At 35.5% G+C, this 26,232-nt stretch overlaps 3 protein-coding genes across 3 annotated transcripts; 1 reads left to right on the top strand and 2 right to left on the bottom strand.

Moving 5' to 3' along the window:
• Window positions 1-681: 681 nt before the first annotated feature.
• Window positions 682-4,330, bottom strand: LOC132641784 (3-ketoacyl-CoA synthase 6-like). Its single transcript, XM_060358874.1, has 4 exons — window positions 3,479-4,330; window positions 1,538-1,940; window positions 993-1,144; window positions 682-884 (listed from the first exon to the last, which is right to left on the bottom strand). The coding sequence occupies exons 1-4, from the start codon at window positions 4,257-4,259 to the stop codon at window positions 724-726; spliced, it is 1,497 nt and encodes a 498-aa protein (XP_060214857.1). The 5' UTR covers window positions 4,260-4,330; the 3' UTR covers window positions 682-723.
• Window positions 4,331-8,442: 4,112 nt separating this feature from the next.
• Window positions 8,443-11,725, top strand: LOC132641782 (3-ketoacyl-CoA synthase 6-like). The gene is made up of 2 exons (XM_060358871.1): window positions 8,443-9,405; window positions 10,552-11,725. Exons 1-2 carry the CDS (start codon window positions 8,727-8,729, stop codon window positions 11,364-11,366), a joined length of 1,494 nt encoding a protein of 497 aa, XP_060214854.1. The 5' UTR covers window positions 8,443-8,726; the 3' UTR covers window positions 11,367-11,725.
• A 53-nt stretch (window positions 11,726-11,778) lies between these two features.
• Window positions 11,779-16,672, bottom strand: LOC132641783 (protein FLX-like 3). Its single transcript, XM_060358872.1, has 4 exons — window positions 16,515-16,672; window positions 12,920-13,454; window positions 12,219-12,349; window positions 11,779-12,124 (listed from the first exon to the last, which is right to left on the bottom strand). The coding sequence occupies exons 1-4, from the start codon at window positions 16,555-16,557 to the stop codon at window positions 12,000-12,002; spliced, it is 834 nt and encodes a 277-aa protein (XP_060214855.1). The 5' UTR covers window positions 16,558-16,672; the 3' UTR covers window positions 11,779-11,999.
• Between the last annotated feature and the right edge of the window lie 9,560 nt (window positions 16,673-26,232).

The raw sequence follows: 26,232 nt of genomic DNA, 5'->3' as shown, positions 1-26,232 counted from the left end.
GACATGCAAAACTCTTAGAACCAATAATTAGATAGTGTTTGGTTAAAATAAATTAAGAAGGGAGCATTGGTTTTCTTACAATTATTTTGCAAAATATGTTCAACCAAATTCCAAGAAAGAAAATTGTTTAGGTCTCTTTCGTGACGTTTAGGGGTAAAGCATTTCGTATGAGAGGCGAAAAATGTCTAAAAACAGAGAAAATGTCTGCATTTTGTTTCAAGGTCAAGTAGACGTTTAATATGAAGCTAGGTTAACTTCGTGTATAAATATACTGAGAAAGATATACATAGTAAAAGTTAAAGTACTAAGTAGAGTAAAAAACCAGTACATAAATAAATTTTAAATTACCTTAGTATAAGAGAAATACAGGTTCATATACCAAATGTGGCACTTTTCAATCATTTTTTAATTACCTTGTCAGCTAACTATATGTTGACTTGGTTTCATCGCGTGTTTATGTTTTTGTATTTTAACCCTGTTTAGTGGAAAATTCTGCCTTTTCTACTGTAAGGGCATTTTTTTTAATTATATGGTACCACCATAGTTGTCTCAACTTTATTTCACATACAGGAAAACATACATTCTCATTTGTAACATAACACACAATTAGGCTAATTAACTACAATAGAAAAAGGAAAACGAAATGCATGCAAAGCAAAGAACACACTGAAAGATCCTCAATTCAACAAATTAAACTAATTAACTTCATGCATTATTCAAAGACTAGAGCTTGACAACATCTGGAATATCAACAGGGTATCTGTCAATGCAATCAGCCCATGGATTATGATCATTCACTGGAGTTTTGATTGTTCTATTACACTTCCAAACCGCACTGTTACACTTGAATCCACTCCCAAATGCAATCTGCCAAATCCTGTCACCTGTGGAGACATAATATATATGTAATAATTAAGTAATTGAAACCATACTTTTTTTTTTTTTGTAACGGTTTAAATTTTAAATAATGTGGTGACGTAATTCAACGTTACCTTTCTTCATTCTCCCCTTTGCCTCAAGATAACTCATCTCGTACCACAGCGACGATGACGATGTGTTCCCGAACCGATAAAGCGTCATCCTCGAGGCCTCCACATGCTCCGCTGATAGCTGCAGGCTCTTCTGCAACTCATCTATCACCGCCCTGTTGGACAAACAACATAAATTCATCCAAGTACATGAATTAACTATTTAGTTCGTGTATTGCGTGTTGTGAATATAATTACGTAATTAAAAGTGTTCTCTCTCTAACAACTTAAACTTTTAAATGAGATGATCATCACACATTTTAACATTGCATCATAGGAGGCAAAAATTCTTAGTTCGAGTCTCATCACCACCCATTATCAAAAAGAAATTTTCACGTTTGACCAATTAAACTAGACCTGCGTGTGAGAGGGATGTTGACAACATAATGAAGTATATAAAAGTTTTTTAATTATAATAAACTAATTAGGAAGAATAACGGAAAAAAAAAAAACTTTCTTGACGTGTCTTCAACAAAATTCGAGTAATTTCAAGAAGTAAAGAAGAATACCTTCCTCCGGCGTGTATACAAAAGTGCTCAAATGCTAGTTTAAAGTCCGGAATATAGGGTTTCAACTTGACCTTAAACAATTTCCGGCAAATGAGTGTAAGAATGAAAAGAAGTTGTTCCGAAGCGGGTAGAACAAGTGGTCCAATTGTTGTAATATTAGATTTCAATGCTTCTCCAGCAACTTGCATGAGATCCACACACAAATTTATACCGACATTTCCTTCTGGATCTTCTTGTTGTTGTACACATCTAAAAGATTTATCATCAGCTCCTTTGTGAGTTCTCACAATGTGTGCGAGCCGGTACTTGGCCCGGGCCCGGTCCGATTTTCGATTAGACAAAAGTATGGCTGCTCCTCCCATTCTGAATAGGCAATTTGGTAACAACATCGACCTCTCTTTACCTAAAGTAGAAGAAAATCGGTGAAATGGACGTTCAATCAGCTCAACAACGACATTTTAAAAGATGATCATTTAAAACTCGACTTAAAAAAACCCATTAATAACTTGATAATGATCAAAACTAGGTAAATTGAAAGATATATAACAGGTGAAACGGACGTTCAATCAGCTCAACATCGATATTTCAAAATATATTTTAATATCCTTTAGATCTCAAGAAATATGTTTTAATAGTAACTTAGATAATGATCAAAACTTCTATATCATTACCCTCTGTTTGGATGGTTGTTTCCCGTGGTTTATTAATGTACAGTATGGTATGGTACAGTATAGTGTTGTATTGTGTTGTATTGTATTAATGAACACAATATTTGGATAGACTGTATCGTTTGTGGTGGTTTAATAACATTTGTATTGTTTAATTTGACTGTATGGTACTGTATAATAACTTGTAAGTTTACTAAAATACCTTATTTCTTAATTAGAAATTAATTTATATATATTAATAAAACTCAGGTAAAGAATAAAATAGGAACTTTAAAAAATAAGTAGGTAGTGGATGGGGATAGTGGAAGTGTGGGTGGTGTGGTGGGTGGTTATGGGATGAGAGTGGGCATAGCGGGTGGTAGGGTGAGGGTGAGTGGTTGTGGGGGTGGGGTTGGGTGGCAAATGAGTGAGGTAGTAAGGGGTGGGTGGTAGGGCGGGGTGGGGTGGGGTGGATGGTGGAAGGTGGGTATAATGGAGAATGAAATACGCAACCACGGAAAACCACCAAATCCGTGGTTTTGAAAATAGGGACTTTTCATGGTTATATAACCATGGAATGAACCACGAGTTTACAACACCATACCACATAATTTTAAGAACAATGAAAATAAACATGATTTCATAGAAAACCATACATTAATGAACCATGGGAAACCACCATCCAAACAGGGGGTTAGAAACCCATTACTTCTTGGGAAAGCCTATTTAATTTATTTTTTTCAAATTTAATATGTTCAATTTATTGATTTTTTTTTTAATTGAGGATATGGCATCTTTTTTCAAACTTTAATTAATGTATAGGCGTTGGTCCAGTTCCACTCTGCTCTGTATTTTTCTACTCTTCTTTAATGCAAGTATGTATGTCCCATTTTATAGAGGCTAATCCAGAATTCAGATTTATGAATTTTGGGATGTCACCAGATCCACTGACCATTTCAGTTGATGGACTCAAAATTTAAAAATTTATACATTTTTTAACACATATATATGATTTGAGCCAAATTAAATTACTAGATTCGCCGAACCAATAACTTTTATGTAATGTGCATCCACCCCTTTGTTTTATGTGTCATTGTCAACAAGTTTCAATAGTCAGACCTCTTAATATCAGTCATTCTTTATAATAATATTTCACTATAATGATTAATTTTTTTTTTTTGGAACCAATTAGTGGGACAGACGGCGTTTGTTATATAGAGGTTTGAGTGTACATAAGTTAGAATGGAGGAGGGAGTAACTTATTTTTTCTTTAAAAGGATCGGATCTGTCTTACCTAAATAAGCATTCGGGGAGAGAATCTCTGTGCTAATAACCACAGCATTTGAATTAGGGTATATTTGCAGAATATCACGAGCTAAATCAATGGATATTACGCCAGCACTGCATCCCATTCCAGACAAATTAAAACTCTTTATATTACTCCTCAGCTTATACTTGTTTATCACCATAGCGGAAAGTGAAGGGGTTGGCGAAAAGACGCTACAATTTAAAACAAGAACATCAATGTCTTTAGGTTTTAGCCCCGTTTTCTCCAGAAGTGAATCCATGGCCGAAAAAATAACTAGCTCAGCTTCTTCTCGAGCCAAATCCATAGTAGGGGTTGGTGGAATATAATGCATGGCTGGTGGTAAAGCAGTTTCTTCTCCAAGACCTGAACGTTCAAGCATTTTCTTCTGAAAACGCACGCTTTTGGGCTCAGTTCCCAAGACGAAGTGCGAGTGTTCCAGAAAAGCTGCGAATGGGATACGACATGTGATAGGAGGGCAAAAACATGCGTAATCCACCAAGTATATGGTTCTTGGACGTGACATGATGTAACAAGTTATTACATAAATTATGAGGAACAATGAACAAATGATGTGAATTGAAGTGAGGGAAAGAGAGTTGTAAAAGTTGAGGAGTTCATTTGGACTTGATTGCAGAATTTGAAGTAAAATTGTAAGCATAATGGGTACTAGCATGAATGTTAAAATGTTGTTCACTAGGTATTGGTACCCTAATTTAACATACTTTAGTTTCACTGAATGAGAATAATCTGGGGATTTTTCAGGCATTTTTTGGAATAAATAGAAAGATTATTTTTTTCTTAGTAATTTTTTCTGGAAGATGGAAGAAATAATAGGTATGTTTCACTACAAATTGTTAGAGGAATATATAGAGTGGAGAATTGAATGATATGGCAATTGGCAGATGCCATAATTTAATGATAGCCAATTTTTATGTGGTACACTTGGCGAGCGATCACTAATGCAGTAGTGCCTTCCTCTACCTAGGGTGACTACTAGTACTAGGTGAAGTTATGGTTCTGAATGAAATTTATTTGACTGAGCACAAAATTTAAAAAAAAATACGCGCTAAACTAGTACTCACTTTTAGGGCATTACTTAAAGAATACTTCATTATTTTCAAAGCATTTGAGCGACAAATATATATATTTGCTTTTTCGGAGGTTGAACTTCAAGACACAGTGTTCGGATGTTTGAATTGTGTAGTTCAAACTCTAGGCATATATCACGAAATTTGAATTGTGAAGTTTAAACTTAAGGATAAAATTCAATTCCAATTTGATATAACTTTTCTTACGATACGGTGACTAAAATGATGTCTATAATCTTAAAATTGTATTCCTAAAGTTCAAAGTTCAAGACTTCATACAAATTTCACGCCGTTGGAGATGAATAATTGAACAAGAGGAGAATAAGAAATACGCAACCATAGAAGTGACAAATTTAATTTTCTTAGGATTTAATGACAAAACGACGCATATGCTCCTGAAATTGGCTGTTGTAATTAGTAATTGGAATTTAAAGTTTCTACCGTATTTATTACCATAGCTTTCATCCTAATCGACGTAGATGGCTATGCATAATACCAGTTAGTTATTAGATCTTTAGATTTTTGAATTGGAGTTGTCATGTGTAAATCAGTTATGATTGACACTAAAGTATCGTCTATGTATTTACCTTCTTTTTTGTTTGGGAAAAAATGAAACCTAGAAAAAAAAACATAAATGAAGTAGAAGAAGCGAGTCTCTATCACTTTTCTGGGTTGTGTTTTTTTTCTTAAATACGTTACAAACATTGTTATATTTAAACAACAGCCCTAAAAGTGGCTTTCTTCCAAATTAATCCATTTAAAAAATATATTAAAAAAAAAAGTGTGTGTAATAATTAAGTCATGTACACTGACAATGTCTGTTTAGGATAACAGTTGTAGACTACATATATAAAGCTATAAATGAAAATTAGGTGTGAAATGATAAATTCAGATGGACCTACTGGTTGTTAAGGGTTAGTTAATGTATTCACAGTAAAAAAAAAAAATGCAATTAAATTGGAGTAACAGGGACTATGGACCAGTGAAAGCATTAGGATAACTCCTACTGCCTCATAGCAAAAAGCATTAGGATAACTCCTACTACCTCATAGCAATCATGAGAACTAAACCTAATTAAGTAGGCGTTTATACATAGATTTGGTTGAAAATTGAAACAAAAAAATTGTTGAAGTTGTATAGTAGTATTTGAAAGTTGAAAGTAGTGTTTGCATATACATTTCATTTGAAAAAGAAAGTTGACATTTGTTGAGTGGAAAAGAAGTTCACTTGAAAAACTCATCTTCAAAAACTAATAAAAACATCAGTCCAATATATATTCAACCAATATTTTTGGAGAAAAAAAAAAAAAAAAAGATACAGCCCCTGAATTTACTGAAATAACTAAGCTTTCTCTGTGTGAAGGTGGATCTAGGCTATGAGCACAAGTCTTAGCGCCCAAATAAATTCAGCAGCCCAATCAGTATTTTACCTTTAGCCCAACCTCACCATTTTAGCCCTTTGATGCAACATCAAGTGGCTATTCTGCAGACTTAATTGGGCAATTTGCACGATTGTCCTTTTTCAGGGGTGGTCTTTAATTTTTGTCATTCGCTAAAATACCCCGAGGTTTTGGATTCGAACGCCGGCTCAGTCAGAAAAAATCGCAAGGCAGAGTTTCGTTTCAAAATTTAGGCCTTAACTTTTGTAGAATTTCAGCAGAGAAAAAAAAATTGCCTCAAGTCCGAATTTTAAGGCAATCGCGAACCCTTGCCTTGGGCAATTTTTTTTTTAATTGAGAGGGAATTCGAATCCAGAACCTCGGGATATTTTCGGCCACTTTTTTAAGCGAGGACAAAAATTAAAGACCAGCAATTTGAGAGGCAAAAATTAAAGACCAGCGCCTTTGAAGGTCATTCCGTGCAAAAAAAAAATGGACTTAATTGAAGGGTCATTTGCACTTTTGTCGCTATTTTGTGCTGGTCTTTAATTTTTGTCCCTTAAGACAAATAATTTTTTCGCGGGGTATAAATTTATATTTTCACAGCGTAATGTTCCACAAGTTATGCCCTACACTCGTAAAGAATTTATGTCCGATTAAGCATAAGTTTGATTTTTATGGACAAAAATTATAGACCCGTCCATTTGAAGGGAAAAAGTTAAGGACCAGCCCATTTGAAGGACAAACTGTGCAATTTCTTCATAATTGAAGATGAACTTAAGGCTTATATCATTACGTTCACGAGCCGAATCTTCACATAAACTGCATTCAAATCCTACATTCTAGCTAAAAAAAAAAAGGCTTACTACACTTTGATTTCCTTTTGCACATTGTTAATATGAAATGAGAAAAGGTTCAATTGGTTAAACGTATATGAAGTTTGAACTTAGTGAGTGATACTTTTGCTGATATTCCTCATTCATAGTCTACAATTAACTTGAAAAAAGTGTGAAAGAATTTGAGAGTCCACCGCTAAAACTTTTAGACAATGACGGAGTCATTATAAATTCTTTCGGAAACTTTAATTTACACAACCGATAAGGTTTATCTGACACTATGTTTACATTCTAACCACGGTTTATTAATGAACTCTCCCTTCCCGTTTATGAGGCACTAAAATTGCGTTAATATTTCATCAATAAAGAATATGACATTTTTTATATTTGAAAACACTTTTCTAGATTTTCCTTAATGATACGTTTTTATAGAAACACAAAATGTGATGACATATTTAAGATCATAAATTTCTAAAGTATTATAGTCATACATACAAATGTTATGATATATTTAAGGTCACAAATTTCAATAGTATGCCCTTTTTCTCTCAAACCTTGTTCTGAGTCAAAACACGTCACACAAAGTGGAACGAAATGAGTAATATTTACACATCAATTTCTTATTTAATTATGAAAACTTAATGTAATTTGGTGTAAATATTAAGCGTGAATAATTTTTTTTTTCTTGAGGTGTATATACCTTCGTGACATTATATCTGGAAATGTGGCCAACAAACATCAACTACCTTTGCCAACGTATATTCCGTACACCTAACTCCAAAGTCGAATGCATTATTATCTCACAAATGTAATTCTCATAGGTAAACGTATTGATCAAATTACTACATTTGCATGGCTTCTGAAATTCACAATTTTATTTGGACTGCACAAATGAAGCAAATTGCGTATTGAGTAACCGAAAAATATTAAATCTAATTTAATCCAATTTGATCCCAATATGGTTGTTATAGTTAGGTGATCACCTCTTTTTAATCATACACCTCGAAGCTACTCGAATATCAACTAACTTTTTTATTAAAATATACTAAAAGCATAAAGCATTATCAGATTTATGGTTTCATCAGCTATTTACGTGTTCACTTCTAAATTCAAAGGCGGAGCTAGAATTTGATGTTTGTGGGGTTCCGAATTCAAACCCTTTAAGTTACCGGGTTCTAAATTACTAATTTATACATATTACATAAATTTCTTAAAACAAATATAAGGTTTGAACAAAAGTTTGTGGGTTCGGTCGAACCCGTCTGCCACACTGTGGCTCCGCCACTGCTCCTAATCTTAATCCGTCGTAACTGCATGCAAAACAAACAGTTGTCTAACTAGTAGTTCAATCTCTAAAAAGAAAAATATTAGAATTAGACAATTTTTAAATATCCAAAAGTGTCAATCTCTTTGAAACAAAACAAAAAAGAATTAGGAGTACATAAGAAAGACTTACCTAAAATAAAAAAGTGAAGCATATGTAGCTAATTAGGTTTAGCTTGAGATTGCCATGGATTGAAACTCTTTTTACTTTTGTCATTCTAGTACTCCAAATAAGGCCTTCTACATACTTCGAAAGTATACTTAGTCTAAACAACTTGATAATATTTGTTCAGTCAAATAATTAATTAAGAACATAAACACTTCAGATACTAAAACAGGCAAGACTTGAGAACTTAGTCTAAACAACTTGAAAATATTTGTTCAGTCAAATAATTAATTAAGAACATAAACACTTCAGATACTAAACAGGCAAGACTTGAGAGTGAGCTTCGAGTTAGGTATGACCTTTATTTAATCTCTTCTCATCTGCCTTTAACTTATTTCTATGATCCTTTAGCCTTTAAAATGTCCCCTATAATCCTCTCACTCTCCATGTACTAATCAGTGTTAAAACTTCCTTTCTAACCTTCTCAATTTTTGAGACAAATATGCCTCAGAGATCACCACAATTTTCCAGTTCAGCTAAACTCAAGTACGTAAAACTTGGATACCAAAATCTTGTTAACCACTTCTTGACATGTCTATTGGTGCCAACAATTGCTGTGATTCTTGTTCAAGCCATTCAATTAGGTCCTAATGAAATCTTCAACTTTTGGAATTCCTTTCAGTTTGATCTCATCAAAATACTTTGTTCATCTTTCTTCATCACCTTCGTATCCATCCTATTCTTCATGTCAAGGCCCCGAGGGGTTTACCTCATCGATTATGCATGCTACAAACCACCCATCTCCTGTCGCGTCCCATTTTCAACGTTCATGGAACATTCAAGAATCATACTTAGTTCAGAACCAAAGAGTGTTGAATTCCAAATGAGAATTCTTGAGAGATCCGGTTTAGGAGAAGAAACATGTTTGCCACCAGCGATACATTATATCCCACCTGAACCTAACAGGGAATCTGCAAGAAAAGAAGCTGAAATGGTTATATTTTCAGCCATGGATTCTCTCTTCAAGAAAACAGGAGTAAAACCTAAAGACATTGACATTCTTATAGTGAATTGCAGCCTTTTTTCGCCAACGCCGTCTTTATCAGCAATGGTGATTAATAAGTACAAAATGAGAAGCAACATTAAGAGCTTCAATCTCTCTGGAATGGGGTGCAGTGCAGGTAAGGGTGTCAAATGGACGGGTTGGACTAGAGTTGAGTGGGTCAAAATGAGCTAAGTTAATACATGGGCTGGCTAAAAACCTGGCATTTTTTTGCACGGATTGCCCTTCTTTTGGGGTGGTCTCTAAATTTTGCCCCTCATATTTGTGGTCTTTAAATTTTGTCCTTCGCTTGGATACCTGAGGTTCTGGGTTCGAACCCCCGCTCAGGCATAAAATAAAAAAATAATTTCGCAAGGCAGGGCTGGGGGGAGTGTATGCCGGATCCGGCATAAAGTCCTTAAAGAAAAACTAAAGTTATGCCGGAGGGGCATAACTTTTCCTCAAGGCATAGTTTAGTTATGCCTTATGGGGCAAAACTTTTCCTCATAACCAAAAGTATGCCCCATAAGACAGAACTTTTTCTTAAGGTATAGACTTTGCCTTATAAGGCAAACTTTTAGTTATGCCTTAAGGAAAAATTCCGCCTTATGTGGCATACTATAAAAGTTTGCCCATTAAAAGTATGCCCCCATCGGCATAAACTTGTTAAGGAATTACCCAACTTATGCCGGACCCGGCATACTTATGCCTTATGGGCAGATAAGGCATAAGTATGCCGGGTCCGGCATAAGTTTGGTAATTCCTTAACAAGTTTATGCCGGTGGGGGCATACTTTTAATGGGCAAACTTTTATGTCGGACCCGACATAAACTTGTGAAGCAATTACCAAAGTTATGCCGGACCCGACATACTTATGCCAAGTCTGCCCATAAGGCATAAGTATGTCGGGTCCGGCATAACTTTGGTAATTCCTTCACAAGTGTATGCCGATGGGGGCATAGCGAAATTTAAACTCTGCCTTGCGAATTTTTTTTAAAATTTTGACTGTGTGGGGGTTCGAACCTGGAACCCATGGGTTTAGCCGAAGGGCAAAATTTAAAGATTTCAAATATGAGGGGCAAAATTTAAAGACCACCCCAAAAAAAGGGCAATTCGCAGCAAAAGCTAGACATAACCCAACCCACTCAATTCTTATTAAGTTTTAATTTTGTTATAATTTTTTAAGTACCTAAAAAAACCCTGGGAGGTGGGGAGTGATGTTCAAACTTAAGCGGATTAGACGGAACATGTTTTTATCAGCGAATTTTGTCACCCTTAATTGCAGGGCTAATCTCCATTGATTTAGCTCGCGATCTTCTCGAAGTTCACCCCAAATCGATCGCGGTGGTTGTCAGCACAGAAATCATCACACCGAATTACTACAGAGGCAAAGATAGATCAATGCTCCTCCCAAACTGTCTGTTCAGAATAGGTGGCGCCGCCATACTTTTATCAAACAAGTGGTGGGCGGATCAATGGCGAGCCAAATACAAACTGCTACATGTCGTCAGAACCCACAAAGGAGCTGACGACAAATCTTACCGTTGTGTGTTTGAACTCGAAGACTCGGAAGGGACAACAGGAATTTCTTTGTCAAAAGACCTAATGGCCATAGCAGGGGAAGCATTGAAGTCTAATATAACAACAATGGGACCACTTGTTCTTCCTCCATCAGAACAACTTCTCTTTCTCTTCTCAAGTATAGGCCGAAAAGTATTTAACCTCAAACTCAAACCATATATTCCAGACTTCAAACAAGCATTCGAACACTTTTGCATTCATGCTGGTGGAAGAGCAGTGATCGACGAATTGCAGAAGAAATTACAGCTGTCTGCAGAACACGTTGAGGCATCGAGAATGACTTTGCATCAATTTGGGAACACTTCGTCTTCATCGTTGTGGTATGAATTGAGTTATACCGAAGCTAAAGGAAGGATGAAGAAAGGTGATAGAGTTTGGCAGATTGCATTTGGGAGTGGATTCAAGTGTAACAGTGCTGTTTGGAAGTGTAACAAGACAATTAAAACTCCTAGTGATGGACCTTGGTCTGATTGTATCCATAAGTACCCTGTTTACATCCCTGAAGTAGTAAAGCTCTAGGAGAATATAATCATCAATAGCAGAGAAGAAAAAAACTGGTTCTTGTTTGTGGCTAAATCTGTTTGCCATTTCAGCCTTTGCCCTTACCTCTTGAAAACTACTCCCTCCGTCCCAATATATTTGAAGGTGTTAAACTGGTCATGGAGTTCATGAACGAAAGGGGAACTTCTGAAATTTGTGATGTAAAACAAGCCATATATTTGTTCGGCCATAAATCATTTCATCAGGTGTAAAATGAGAAGTTTAAAGTTAATTGTCATCAAAAATATAAAAGCGTGTCATCCTTTTCGAAACTGACTAAAAAGGAAAGAGTGTCACTGTATAGAACTGATATACCAATGCAGCTCATAGAATCCCTGCAGTTACGAAAAATGCATATGAATCTCTAGGCAATGCCACGACACTCCCACAATAACTCAATAGCTTATAATTGAATAGCAAGATGCCAAATCGCGTATGATACAACTACATTCTTAATATGTTATCAAAGATTTGTTCTTAGGCCAACGGTCCGATTGGAAAATCTTGATCTCAAAGTGTATTTGTTTCATAAAGGTTTGACTTACATTTCTAAATAGGGAGAAAACCTCACATTACATTTCTCTTCAAGTGTTGTCACATTATATATAGGATTCAACGTCTGGGAGGACCACGATTGTCATAGGAGCCCCAACCACTGCCACCGTACGGCTCACCATATGCTCCACCAGGATATCTCATCTCAGGGCTTCCATTCATCATGCCATAAGCTCCCGCACCTAAACGAAATAGAGAAAACATGAAACTAAGTTGTTTCCACAGGGGGAAAGTTTACATCAGAGAAGTAGATAAGAAAGGAGATAGAGAACTTACCAAGGCCTCGTCCAACTTTCTCAGCCCGCAGCTTTTCTATTTCACGAGCCATTGAAATCAGATTCTTCTCCATATTTTGATTTTGCTCCACCAGTTCTGTATTTGCTTTCTTCTCATATTCAAATTGTCTCCTACAATATCAGCATCAAATTGAATGGTCAAAAAGAGAAGTTATGACAAGTTACCCATCACATATGTTCTTAATTGTAAAGAGGGTTGGCAAAATTAACCCATGAAAGCATGGCCTGCCCAACCAGTTCAAGTTCGGCAGGTTAATGACCCGCCCATTTTAGCCCAACTCATTTCAGTCCATCTAAAAATTGGGCTGATATGTAGCCCGAATTGACTCATAGAAACCTTGTCAAAATATTTTCAAAAATACGTTTTTCTTATAGATATGCTATGTACAATAACCATAATAAAGTAAAAAGAGTTTTATTAGGTACTTACAAAACTATAAACAAACAAAACAAAGAAATTAAAGCTTAGTAAGCATTGGGCGAGTTGGGTTATGACCCGCTTTTTGTTTATTTTCTTTTTTTTTTCCAGCCCAAGTAACTTTTGGGAGGGTAATCCAACCCAACTCCACATTTGACACCCCTAATTGTAAAAAGTGAGGGCCTTGACACCAGAGGACCATAATAACAAAGTATTGCATGTTTAGTCATCTTTTCTTAAGGGAAAAAGTTTTAATTCCATACCTCGCTTCCGCCAATTCTTTGTGCATTCCATCAATATCAGTCTTCATAGTTGATAGTTGCTTATTTTCAGTTTGTAGTCGATTAGTATCCTTCGTAAGAGTTTGAACTTGGGCAGATAATTCTTTCTGTAAAGTGCTTAGCTTCTGAGCTTCAGCTCTCAATTGGATTACCTCTGACCTTAAAGGCTCAGTAGATCGAAGATCAGCCTCTAACTTCATTCCTCTGTCAATGTACTCTCTTACTTGTGCCTCATTATCAGCACGCATTTTGGGAATCACCTGACTTAATCTATGCATTTCATCTTTTACAGCAGATAATTCCCTTTCAAGCATCACATTCTCATCAATCACGTGTCTGTTTTCAGCAAGAAATCTCTGCAAGTCCCTATGCTGGAGTTCTAGTTCCTCTTCAAGGGCTGATGGGTGGGGAGGGAGGGGTCCCGGTCCTCGCTGCATAATAACCCGTGGTGGTGGCCCATCACGGAATCCTCGAAAGTTATCAGGTTGACGGGGCATACGATTTCTACCAGCCATAACTATGAAGAATCAATAAAGAAAATAAATAAAGTTCAGCACATCCAATTAAAAAATTGACAAGAAAAAGACGCCCAGAAGAGTGACAAAGCATAGACTTAGCCAATTAGGACCCCTACAAGATGACATAAAACCCATTTAGATTTATGCCTAGTAAATCTACAACAGAGGCCATATTGGCCAATGAATAAATAATGGTTTTCTGATAAATAGATGTCAAACAAAATATAAATACTGCAAGTCTAACCAGCATAAGAAGATCGAGATTGAGGAGAGATTAGACGAATTGAAGTGCCTTAGAGCCTGTTTGGATGGGCTTATGCCTATAAGTTGTTTGCAGCTTATAAGCTAAAAAAAAATAAGTTGGGGTAGTCTAACTTATTTTTTTGGGCTTATAAGCTGAAAACAGCTTATAAGCTGCTTTAGATAAGCTAAGTCAAATGGGCCCAATTATTTTTTTGAGCTTATTTTAAGCACAAAATGACTTTAAGCTGGCCAGCCAAACACTCAAAAAAGCTGAAAACAGCTTATAAGCAACTTATAAGCCAATCCAAACGGGCTCTTAATGCAGTCAATTCAAATATATAGATGCAAAGTTCCAGGAGAATAGATAGCATCAAAGATAAAGATGTAAAACATTAATAAAACAAATATTGTTGAAATGGAGACGTACTACAGGATGTTAAATAGATAGCATCAAAGATAAAGATGTAAAATATTAATAAAACAAATATTGTTGAAATGGAGACGTACTACAGGAATGTTACGGGATAGAAAATGGTTATCTAATTGATTGGCAAGTTCTATAGAACGGTTGTAAGACCAACAATGTTATATAGTAATGAACATGGAACCTTCAAGGTCTAGCGTATCCACAACACAAGTGTGACACATATACAGATGTTAAGATGGATAAGCAGTCATGCAATATCAGAATTGAACATATACGAAAGAAGGTACAACTAGCAAACAGAGAAGAAAAACCAAGAGTAGATTGCTTGAGATCGATAGCTGTTTCCCCTGTCGACCTTTGATGGTAACGGTCAGTAAGTGAGAACCATAATGATTAAAGGGGTTAAAAGGGACGAGATAAAATTAAAATCAAATGAACACAATTTGTTTTGGAACACCTACAAAGATACAAACTCAAAAAATTGACAGAGAATTCAGCGAGAAATAAATCAATGGACTAAAAAAGATCCATACCAATTAGTAGAGATTAAAGCTGAGTGATCTTAGTAACTTTTAGTAGGCCTAATGCTTACTAGGAATATTTTTTATCTAGTTAGACATTTGTCTGTCAATAGAAAATTTAGAGAACTTCTAGTGTTAGAAAACCTGAATTATTGATAAAGGAATAAACTGTGTTCATATGAACCAAACGGATAGAAATGATCCATATATCCCAACTACTTGAAATTGAGTTGTAGTCGTTCTGGTTGTATTCATGGACCTTTTTTAGAATAAAACCTTTGGAGTTAGAAACTATCCTAAAAACACTATTAATCAAGCATTGAAACATGCTAAAGAAAACCATTGTCTAGACAATGGTGTACAATGACCCAAAAAGAAATAGCGTTATGCAAACTGAAATAGTGCACATAGAAGGAATAGGTTTAAAATACCTTCTCAAAAAAAAAAAAATGGCAAACATAGCTCAATCAGTTACTAAAGTGTAAACTCAACACTCGGAATTGGCTCATATATCTAGAAAGTATACTTTGGTACTATGCAACACCTGGGATGGGCTGATATATCTAGAAAGCATATTCTGGAACCATGCAACCAAATATAAGTCATGTATATGATAAAATTGGAAGCCAAACTTTAAGAACTAATTATAGACTTCGCCACATGAACATTGACCTTTGCTCAAGAGGCAAGGCAACGATCAACATTACAGCCATTCGGAGAAAACACTATAGACGTCTTATAATTAATTAATTAGAGAGAAGTCACTGAACTGCTACCTAGAGTCCCTCGTTTCTAGTATCAAATATTCATCAATTAAAATCCACCACTGTTCACTATACTATTTTTCTTTCTCGCTAGCTCTGGCACGTGCACATGCAGAGAGAGAGTTGAAGCTTTTATATTCTGATGAACCTTACCGCTATTTCTACCTCAAATAGAAGTAAAAAATTTATGAACTAGAAAAAGAGAGCTGAATTCATTATATTCTGATACTTGAAGATTTGGATAGAACCTTAACTAGTATACTTACTCGCTAATCAGTGGGAATTACATGCATCCAAAACCCTAGACAACAATTTTGTATGTGATACGTCTCTGAACACTAAATTTAACTCTATTTGTCGCTTTTCAGAGTAGAATTTTTTCCAAATCCAAACATGTAATTACCATGAGTTACACTCAATAAATAGTCATTCCAACCAAGGAATGAGCTAATAAGAGAACTTTCCTACGCTTATTGTCAAAGGTGCGGTTGCCCTGAAGCGAGGCGCAAAACATGTTAAGTGCTTTGCCTCGCTTAGCAGGCGCTTCAGTGACGTTATTAAGGTTCTAAGACATACGTTTCCTTGCTAATGAACATAATCCTGAAGAGGCGACACTAAACAATTGATATTTCACTTTACCGTAATAAGAAATTTAGTTTTTTGTCCGTGTATTTGTTATTCATGCTTATAATTATCAGTCTTGGACTACACATATATATATAGTTATATATATTTTTTCTCCCTTTGCGCCTTTCTTCATTAAATCCTACACTTTATTTGCTAATTCTGTAACCAAAACCTAAAATTGCAATCCAAGTTTAACACTCAATTAATTGAACATGTTGGTTTCAATAGCCACACGTAAAACAAAAAAGAAATTCAAAATACATAAATTTGTAAATATCTTAAATACTTTTTTTGTCGTGTTCATGAGCTCTTCGATACAAAAGAAAAGCTTAATTATATAATTCCTTAAATTCATCTTCACAGCTACAAAAACTAAGAAATTATATTCTTATTAATTATAAAAATAGAATGAGATTTCAATTAAAAAAGTAATACAGAATTTGTAATTGACAGAGAAAAAAGGGTTCTTAAAAGTACCTGAGAGAGATAGAGCTGCTTCGACGATGTGGAGTGGATACATCTGCTAAAACGCAACTATGGGCTATAAATGACAACACAAAAAAGCCTCTTCAACTTTGGGCTTTGTTAGTGGGCCAAATGAGTAATTATTGGGGCAAATTCATGGATAGCCATTTTTGGCAATCTTTTGTGCGGATGTCCTTCAAAATGCACTGGTCTTTAATTTTTGGTCCCTCAAAATGGTCGTCTTTAATTGTTGACCATTTCGCCTAATACTATGAGGTTTGGGATTCGAACTCCCACTCAGTTAAAAAAAAAAAAAAGATAATTTCACAAGGTAGAATTTTATAGCAAAGTTAGGCCTTAAGGCAGAGTTTTGGCATGCCTAAAGGCAAAACACTACCTTGAAGGTAGCAAAATTCTGTCTTACGAATCCAAACTCTACCTTGCGATTTTTTTTTTAATTTTTTACTGAGCGAGATTTCGAGCCCGAAACCAAGGGTTCTAGTGAAGGACAAAAATTAAAAACCACCAATTTAATGGGCAAAAATTAAAGACCACCCCAAAATAAGAGCATTCCTGCTAATTGTGGGTCCTTATTTAAGACATAGACGTAGTGTATTTTATAAATTTAGCAAGTTTAGAATTAACTCCCAACATACTCGGTGAAAGTTGTAAAAATTCGCATCCGAAATTAGAAGTCTTATCTAAAAATTTTGCATATTACTTGTACAACCAAACTTTAGATATATTTGTCCGAAGTTCGAACATATGCAACAGGCAATGGCGAATTCAAAGTTTTTAGTTATGGGTTTTGGGAACCCGTAGCTTTTGTTTATATCATGTGTATTTATTAAAAAATTATTAAATATTAATATGTATTTAATTGGACGCCTAGTTATCATTATAAATTGATTTGAAATTATTGTATGAATCATAAATTTTAAATTTAGGATCCGCCTCTAACGACTGAAGTTTTACCTGCCAAAATCAAATTTCAAATACTTTTGTCTGAAGCATCACCTAAACTGTCTGATGTTTTTGAACTATCAAGTTTTCATCTAAATTGTATGAGGTAGAAAGGAAGACAAAAACATCTAAAACACTGGAGCATGATAGTGTGAAGGAGCTCCCGGGACATAAAATGGACCAGCAAAAAGGAAAGATAAAAATGAAGAAGGGATTAATAACAATATTGACAATAATAATTACACGAATTCCTTTGGAATGTCACAGAAATATTATTATTATTATTATTATTATTATTATTAATAATAATAATAATAATATAAAAAAAAAATAGCCTACCAAAGATAAGATTACATGAAGAAATATGAAAGTAAAGTCAGCATCTAGTAATTTTTGAACATACATAATATATCGTAGAACCCTTCCAAATTTTACTTTTTTGCCAAAGCTACATAATCAAAACCATACAAAAAATAAGGGAAATAAAAAAGAAAATAAATCCTTGCAAAAGTCAACAATGGGAAAAAAGCAAATTCAACAACTCATGTAGGGAACCCATGGTCCCGATTGTGTAAGGTCTCTATCCCCTCAATTATTTCTTGTTCCCCTAAGTTTTAGATATTTTGGTATGATTTACCTAGCAATTATTTACGTCCGCAATGTTCCTTACAAGATAAAAAAGTTACCTCATATAAGAATATCATAGTCTATGCAATTAGCGTCCATATGTGGAAGTTTTTTCAGACAATTCTGTAATGGTTAAAAATAAAAGTTCATTCATAAGGCTGCTTTAAAAGTCCACTAAGGTGGATACAATAATTTCAATAATTACTGTTACTATAATTTATCTTGTATATCATCTGTATACGACGTAGAGATGTGGGAGATTAGAGATATAGGAGAGACGAAATTCTCAGTAATTTCTAGGTTTTCTTCTCAACCGCATCAAACTAGGGTTTAGAGTATGTTATAGAGAGATCGTTTGATATACCGTCAAGACCATTACCAGAAAATAATTTTATCGGAAACAATTGCACGAAGAACTTATAGCTTCTCATTTCACAATATACGCATTATCAATTTGGTCTACATTAATGTGTTCCTTCCGTAAACAAAATAATATTGAGAAATATGATTGCATAAAAGTTAAGATATAAACAAGGAGGAATTTTATTAAAACCCAGCACGCGTGCGATAAACACTACGAACAATAATTGAATTATTTTTATATTTTTCACCTGGTGTTTGGTACACATATTAGGGCTCAATTAGATTCGTATTCGCGTTGAGAAGTCACGCATTGGGGAATGAAGAGCATCTGGTGTTTAGTACCCTCATTGGGCCCAGGTAAATTGGATTTTACGTCAGAATTCTCACATGGAGTAAAGTGTTCTCTAACCAATGAGATTCCATACCCAGAACTCGAAGCCCGAGATATTTGATTTTCGAACTCTTTGCCTAAGGATAAAGGAGTGCTTACAAAATTCCACGATAACCATTTTTTGTAAAATTGAATATCATAGTCGTTTATATTAGCATTTGAAAAATTGTTTAAAATAGAATTTATTTTTATTTTTATACATGGGTAAAAATGACAAGTGAGGTGGCAAGTCTTCTAATGTGGTCCAATGGGTCTTCAGTTGTAGGATGAGAATAAGAGAATGTACTTTGGGCTTCGATCCAAAAACCATGTGGGCTTAATGGAATTAACTGACTTCCAAGATATGGGTATTATATGTATTTTGAGTCAGCGCAATTTGCAGGATTGGCCTTCGCTGGGGTGGTCTTTAGTTTTTGTGCCTCAAATTGGTGGTCTTTAAATTTTGCCTTCAAGCAAAATTTCGCTGTAAACTCTGTCTTGCGATTTTTTTACTGAGCTGGGATTCGAACTTACAACCTCGAGGTATTAGGCGAAAGACAAAACTTAAAGACCACCAAATTGAAGGACAAAAATTAAAGACCATCCCAAATGAAGGACAATCTACGCAATGAGTCATACAGATTGCAACTTATATAAAGCCCATCATGTGCATCATAAGAATACAAATTACAATACACAGATCATGGTCCCAACTCCCAAGAGGGACCATATTTTTCTAGGATTTTCCCAAGTGGGCCCACTTTGTCTGGCTCGTTTCCAGCGTGGGTAACTAGGCCCATTAATGTAACATGAGTTATTGGATTTTTATATATATAAAAAAAATCATGATGTTAACTTGTCAATTGCACTTTTCAGGGGTTCGTTGGCCTATAACTTTGTAGTAAGATACTGCTGTCTGAGTTGTAGTTGTTCTTACATTCTACAGATATTTCTAGGGAAAATTCATGAAGCTATAAATATCATATTATTATTTTAAGCATTTAAACACATTTTCCTGATATTATTGTTCGAAGAAAAGATATTCATCTGTTTCAAAAAGTATGACATTGTTACTATACGGATAAGCCAGTAAATGGTTTTTCCTATCATTTTAAGTATATTAACAAATTTTTAATTGTCGTGATTAATTTATGTTTAACTTCTTTGTAGTTTCTGTTCAATATTCATTATGGGAAGTTTATTTTAAAACTTAAAGAGAGCAGTTTAAATCCATACATGATGCACAAAGCCTAGTACTTACCGCACCCGATTCATGCACCAAACCTATAAGTGAATAATATGTTCCGGGGGGGGGGGGGGGGGTGTTAGATACTTAGATTTATGTAATTAGTTAGGCAGAATTAGGTTTGACCCATACTATGTATTTGTGTTAAATTTGTTTACGTAAATGTATAAATAATTTAATCCCAAACTCATTAAGTTTATGCCTTAGAACATGTATATAACCTAAAATCTTAAAATCTTGGAGCCACCTTTGAATGATATGTTTCTTTGCGTCAGAGATTCATCACTTAGTTATTTAATACGCTATACATGTATTTCTACCCTAATTAATCACCTTTCACAATTTATTTCACAATTCCTGCCTTGTATATTATCATCTAAAATATGTTTACATGGGAGTAGAGTAATCTACCTTTTTCACAATTATCAGGTGAATTTATCACTCTGAGTAATGCTTTTTGGAGGAAATGTTTTATATTTCTCTCAATTGAATGGGTCTTTAATCTTATCCCATTATCTCTATTCATGATGACATTTGTAATCGAACTAATTTGTCCAATTTTTTGACTTTGTTCATAAGCATAGCATGTTCCCACATCCATATTTCACTTTGACTATGAATTTAAGAGAGTAAACATTATAGAGAAAGTGCATGTGAGAATGCTAGAAGTTAGAACAATAAAGTAGTCATTATCAAAGCCGTGACACTTGACATGCATGTCTATAATAGATTTACAAAAATCCGTGCGAGGATTTTCTTCTACAAGTAGTAAGATTTACAGCTATATACATATACAGGGTGAGGTTTCCACATCAGACTTATCCAGTTTAATGTTCATTTTTTCCAACTTTTATCTTTTAATTCCGTAATAAATTTAAGAAGACACAACAGATAAATCTGTGTTTGATATGACGGGAAGAAAATTCACGAAAAAATAGTTATTTTCTAGTGTGACTGATCGGTTTCATGTTTGTTTTTCTCATCATTGTTTTCTCTTTTAATGCCATATATTAAATGGAAGGAGACACAATAATAAATGCGACGGAAGTCATTTCCATAATCTTTTTTTTTTCTCCAGTTTTTGCTGACATTGTTTTATCTTTTAATTTTGTACTTAAATGGGAGAAGACGCAATAGATATATATATGTGTTTGACATCACATAAGTCATTTTTCACGTAAACAAATAATTCACGAAAAAGTCATTTTCTGTTAGTATGCCTGTGTTCAAAATCAGAAAACAGAAACCAACAACTGGAAATGGAAAAAAAACCAGAAACTGTAAAAAACGCAGAAAACCAGAAACTGGAAAAATAATGCAGAAAGTAAGAAAATATCCGAGACCACAGAATTCACTGTGTGTCCTTAAGGAATTTAATCCCCTCACTGTACCCGAGGTTATGGATTACTTCCTCCCAGGATAAAATGGATATACCTGTCGCAGGAGTGGCGGTACGTCAAACGCCTACGACTTCGACGAACTCAAATTTGGCAACGAAACACAGTAAGACTCGATAGTTTTATTTCTGGAAAAAAGAATGCAGAATTTGCAATGTAGGAAAAAAATTTCAGTGATCGAAAAATGAGGCATTGCCTCAGTTTATATAGCCTCGAAAGTGCCTGTTCAGAATCGGCAGGTTGGTGACTGTTTGGAAAGGCCCTTGCCTTTTCAGAGAAAAAAAATAGAACGTTGGGAGTTTTAATTTATTCCGCGAAATTTAATTAATTACCAATTAATATTTTTCGGCGGAAATACAATAATTTCAGAAAATGAAGATTGAAATTAAATAAATTTGGTCCAAAAAGATTATCAATCAGATCATTTGACCAAATCCGAAGCCGAAGCTGAAGCCGAGCGACGACGACGGCGCGAGGCGAGTCCCTCTTCTCAACCCTTTAAGAGCTAGAGGAAGTGCTTTCTAATATAAGCACATAACTTTCTCTTTCTACCACCAATGTGGTACAAAGCTCCTTTTCAAATGAACTTTACTTTGAACTTCATTTTCCTTCCATTGTCTTTTTCCTTCCATTTCTCATTCACACCAACTTAGCTAGCTTCAATCATTAACTAGCTTTAATAATCCCCCACATGAATGGGGAATGGCTATATGATGAAAAACATGCATGACAAAAAACTGTGTGATTCGTAAGCAAGGATTAATCGCATCTGGATAAGTAGATTTCTCTTTGAACTTTCCGTAGTGAACATATGTCGGATATACTCGGTCAATCTGTAGATTTGATATCTTTGAACCGTCGAGCTTTGGTGTATACCTAGACAACCACATGTCACACAATTAACCCTTTAACCGTCTTTGGTTCTCATTGTTTTGTTCGTTTCAGCCATGAACACTGCCTGGTTCATAAGTGCGTAGAGAATTGGCCTTACAGAATTTTCCTTGAAGCGGCTTACACTTCACACTTACATAGGTGATTCCTAAATGTGCCATCCCGTAGACACACTATTTGATATACCCCGTATCAAACTTAGAAACCATTAAAAAGTCGTAATGCTTTATCTAGGTACTGAACTTTGTCTCATCATGAGAATGGACCAAAAAGTTATTGTGACAATGTTGAACCATCATCAATGAATTTGTTTGATCTCTTTGAACCTAGATCTTGGGATCTCCAGTCTTCTAGGTAGAGTTACCGCCGCGATGACTTGTCCTCGCCCATAGTCCCGTTCCCCTCGATTATCTTTAACCACCTCTCTAGTTAGGCCTTTAGTTAGTCGATCCGACACATTATCTCTTAACTTAACATAGTCAATTGTGATAATTCCACTAGAGAGTAGTTGTCTAATGGTATTATGTCTTCGTCGTATGTGACGAGACTTTCCGTTGTACATAACGCTCCCGACTCTTCCTATTGCCGCTTGGCTATCGCAATGTATGCATATAGGAGCCAACGGTTTGGGCCAAAATGGAATATCTTCTAAGAAATTCCGGAGCCATTCAGCTTCTTCACCGGCTTTGTCTAAAGCTATGAACTCAGATTCCATTGTAGAGCGGGCGATACATGTCTGTTTGGATGACTTCCAAGACACTGCTCCTCCACCTATGGTAAAAACGTATCCACTTGTGGATTTAGTTTCAATTGAACCGGTGATCCAATTTGCATCACTGTATCCTTCAATAACTGCAGGATACCTGTTATAATGCAAAGCAAAGTTTTGAGTATGTTTCAAATACCCCAAAACTCGTTTCATTGCTAGCCAATGATTTTGGTCGGGATTACTAGTGTAGCGACTTAGTTTACTTATAGCACACGCAATATCAGGTCGCGTACAGTTCATGATATACATCAAACTTCTCAACACTCTAGCATAATCCAATTGAGAATGACTTTCACCTTTATTCTTTGCAAGAGCAAGGTTCATATCAATTGGCGTCTTTGCAACTTTAAAGTCCAAATACTTGAACTTTTCAAGTACCTTTTCAATATAATGAGATTGAGACAATGTTAGACCTTGAGGAGTCTTATGGATTTTAATTCCCAGAATTAAATCGGCAACTCCTAAGTCTTTCATATCAAACTTACTAGCAAGCATGCGTTTAGTAGCATTTATGTTAGCAATGTCGTTACTCATTATCAACATATCATCCACGTACAAACAAACAATGACGACGTGGTTCAGAGTGTTCTTAATGTAGACACATTTATCACAATCATTTATCTTGAATCCATTTGACAGCATCGTATGGTCAAATTTTGCATGCCACTGTTTGGGTGCTTATTTTAGTCTGTAAAGAGACTTAACAAGTCGACACACCTTCTTCTCTTTCCCTGGAACTAGAAACCCTTCAGGTTGCTCCATGTAAATTTCTTCCTCTAACTCTCCATTTAAGAAGGCTGTTTTCACATCCATTTGATGGATTTCATGATCGTACACGGCGGCTAACGTCCATGTAAATTTCTTCCTCTAACTCTCCATTTAAGAAGGCTGTTTTCACATCCATTTGATGGATTTCATGATCGTACACGGCGGCTAACGCTACAAACACCCGAATAGATGTAATCCATGTTACCGGCGAGTATGTATTAAAGTAATCAAGACCTTCTCGTTGTCTAACCCTTTTAACAACTAGTCTTGCCTTATATTTATCAATAGTACCATCAGCTCTAATTTTCCGCTTGAAAATCCATTTGGAACCTAAAGGTTTATTCCCTGGAGGAAGATCAACCAATTCTCAAATATGGTTGTTCAATATGGATTCTATCTCACTATTGATTGCCTCTTTCCAAAATTGAGCTTCTGATGAAGACATAGCTTCGTTGAAAGTTCAAGGCTCATTTTCCAAAAAAAATGTTAGAAATTCTGGTCCAAAGGAAGTAGACGTCCTTTGACGTTTGCTGCGTCTTGGATTTTCCTCATCAGGAACATTTTCCTTTGTTTCTTCTCGAGGTCGTTTAGTTTCTTTTCTAGACGACTCACATTCCTTTTTATATGAATATATGGTTTCAAAGAAGTCAGCATTATCTGATTCAATTACCGTATTCACCTGAATATCGGGATTTTCTGATTTGTGAACCAGAAATCGATATGCCTTACTATTTGTGGCATATCCTATGAAAACACAATCAATGGTTTTAGGTCCTATTTTACCCTTTTGGGTTTAGGAACTTACACCTTGGCCAAACACCCCCACACTTTGAAGTATTCCAAATTGGGCTTCCTTTCCACTTTTTGTATGGAATAGATTTTGTTTTGCTATGGGGCACTCGATTGAGTATTCGGCTAGCTGTTAGAATAACTTCCCCCCACAAGTTCTGGGGTAAACCAGAACTTATTAACAGGGCATTAATCATTTCTTTCAGTGTTCTATTTTTCCTTTCCGCAATTCTGTTTGATTGTGGCGAGTAAGGGGCAGTTGTTTGATGAATAATGCCATATTCCAAACATATTTGTTCAAAAGGAGATTCATATTCACCGCCCCTATCACTGCTTATCATTTTAATCTTTTTGTTAAGTTGAGTCTCAACTTCAGTTTTGTACTGCCTGAATGCTTCAATTTCTTCATCTTTACTATTAAGTAAATAAACGTAGCAATACCGCGTACTATCGTCAATAAAATTTATGAAGTACTTCTTTCCACCGTGAGATGGGATTGACTTCATGTCACAAATATCTGTATGGATTAAGTCTAAAGGACTTGAATTCCTTTCAACTGACTTATAAGGATGTTTAACATACTTAGATTCAACGCAGATTTGACATTTTGATTGATTGCATTCAAACTTAGGCAATACTTCAAAACTAATCATTTTTCGCAAGGTTCTATAATTGACATGTCCTAAACGTGAATGCCATAAATCATTTGACTCAAGCAAGTAAGACGAAGCAGAAACTTTATTATTATTAGCAACGACCATTACATTCAGTTTGAAAAGGCCCTCTGTGAGGTAACCTTTTCCTATGTACATCTCGTTCTTACTTATTACAACTTTGTCAGAAACATAAACACACTAAAAACCATGCTTCACTAGAAGTCCGGTACATACTAGATTTTTCCTAATTTCAGGAACATGATAGACGTTGTTGAGAGTCACCACCTTGTCAGAGGTCATCTTCAGCAGTATCTTTCCATAACCTTCAATCTTGGTCGTTGCAGAATTTCCCATATATATGGTCTCGTCGAGCCCGGCGGGAGCATATGAAGCAAAGGTTTCTCTAACAGCACAAATGTGGCGAGTGGCGCCAGATTCAATCCACCAATCTTTCGAATTTCCCACTAGGTTGCAGTCAGACAATATAGCGCACACGTCACCAACCTCCTCGTTTGTTTCAACCATATTAGCCTGACCCTTCTTCTTTTCCTTTTTTGGAGCACGACAGTCTGCAGCTTTGTGTCCGATTTTTTCACAATTGTGGCAGTTTCCCTTGAATTTCTTCTTGTTGGGATAGTTCCTTGGTCCCGATGCCTTTTTCCTCTTTTTCAGATTAGTTGGGGAAGTTTCAACAATATGTGCTCCCCTTATGGTTGATCTCCCATTTTCCTTCTTCTCCGCTGCCTTGTTATCTTCCTCGATTCTCAACCGGACGATGAGATCTTCCAGTGTCCTCTCCTTCCGCTTGTGTTTCAAGTAATTTTTGAAGTCCTTCCATGAAGGAAGCAACTTTTCTATCACTGCCGCAACTTGAAACGCTCCACTAACCAC

This window comes from Lycium barbarum, chromosome 5, assembly GCF_019175385.1.
Source record: "Lycium barbarum isolate Lr01 chromosome 5, ASM1917538v2, whole genome shotgun sequence".
In the NCBI taxonomy this organism is placed as follows: Eukaryota; Viridiplantae; Streptophyta; class Magnoliopsida; order Solanales; family Solanaceae; genus Lycium; species Lycium barbarum.
The sequence above is the reverse complement of the archived record's forward strand: the minus strand, read 5'-3'. Positions and strand labels throughout refer to the sequence as shown.

Bases quoted from the DNA above. Each gene is read 5' to 3' on its own strand.
- LOC132641782 (XM_060358871.1), top strand. From the start codon at position 8,727: ATGCCTCAGAGATCACCACAATTTTCCAGTTCAGCTAAACTCAAGTAC. The intron at 9,406-10,551 runs GTAAGGGTGTCA...CCTTAATTGCAG, and splicing joins TGGAATGGGGTGCAGTGCAG to GGCTAATCTCCATTGATTTA.
- LOC132641784 (XM_060358874.1), bottom strand. From the start codon at position 4,259: ATGCCTGAAAAATCCCCAGATTATTCTCATTCAGTGAAACTAAAGTAT. The intron at 1,941-3,478 runs GTAAGACAGATC...CTTCTACTTTAG, and splicing joins CTCCCCGAATGCTTATTTAG to GTAAAGAGAGGTCGATGTTG. The intron at 885-992 runs GTAACGTTGAAT...ATGTCTCCACAG, and splicing joins AAAGGGGAGAATGAAGAAAG to GTGACAGGATTTGGCAGATT.
- LOC132641783 (XM_060358872.1), bottom strand. From the start codon at position 16,557: ATGTATCCACTCCACATCGTCGAAGCAGCTCTATCTCTCTCAG. The intron at 13,455-16,514 runs GTACTTTTAAGA...GATTCTTCATAG, and splicing joins AGCAGCTCTATCTCTCTCAG to TTATGGCTGGTAGAAATCGT. The intron at 12,350-12,919 runs GTATGGAATTAA...CTGATATTGTAG, and splicing joins AAAGAATTGGCGGAAGCGAG to GAGACAATTTGAATATGAGA.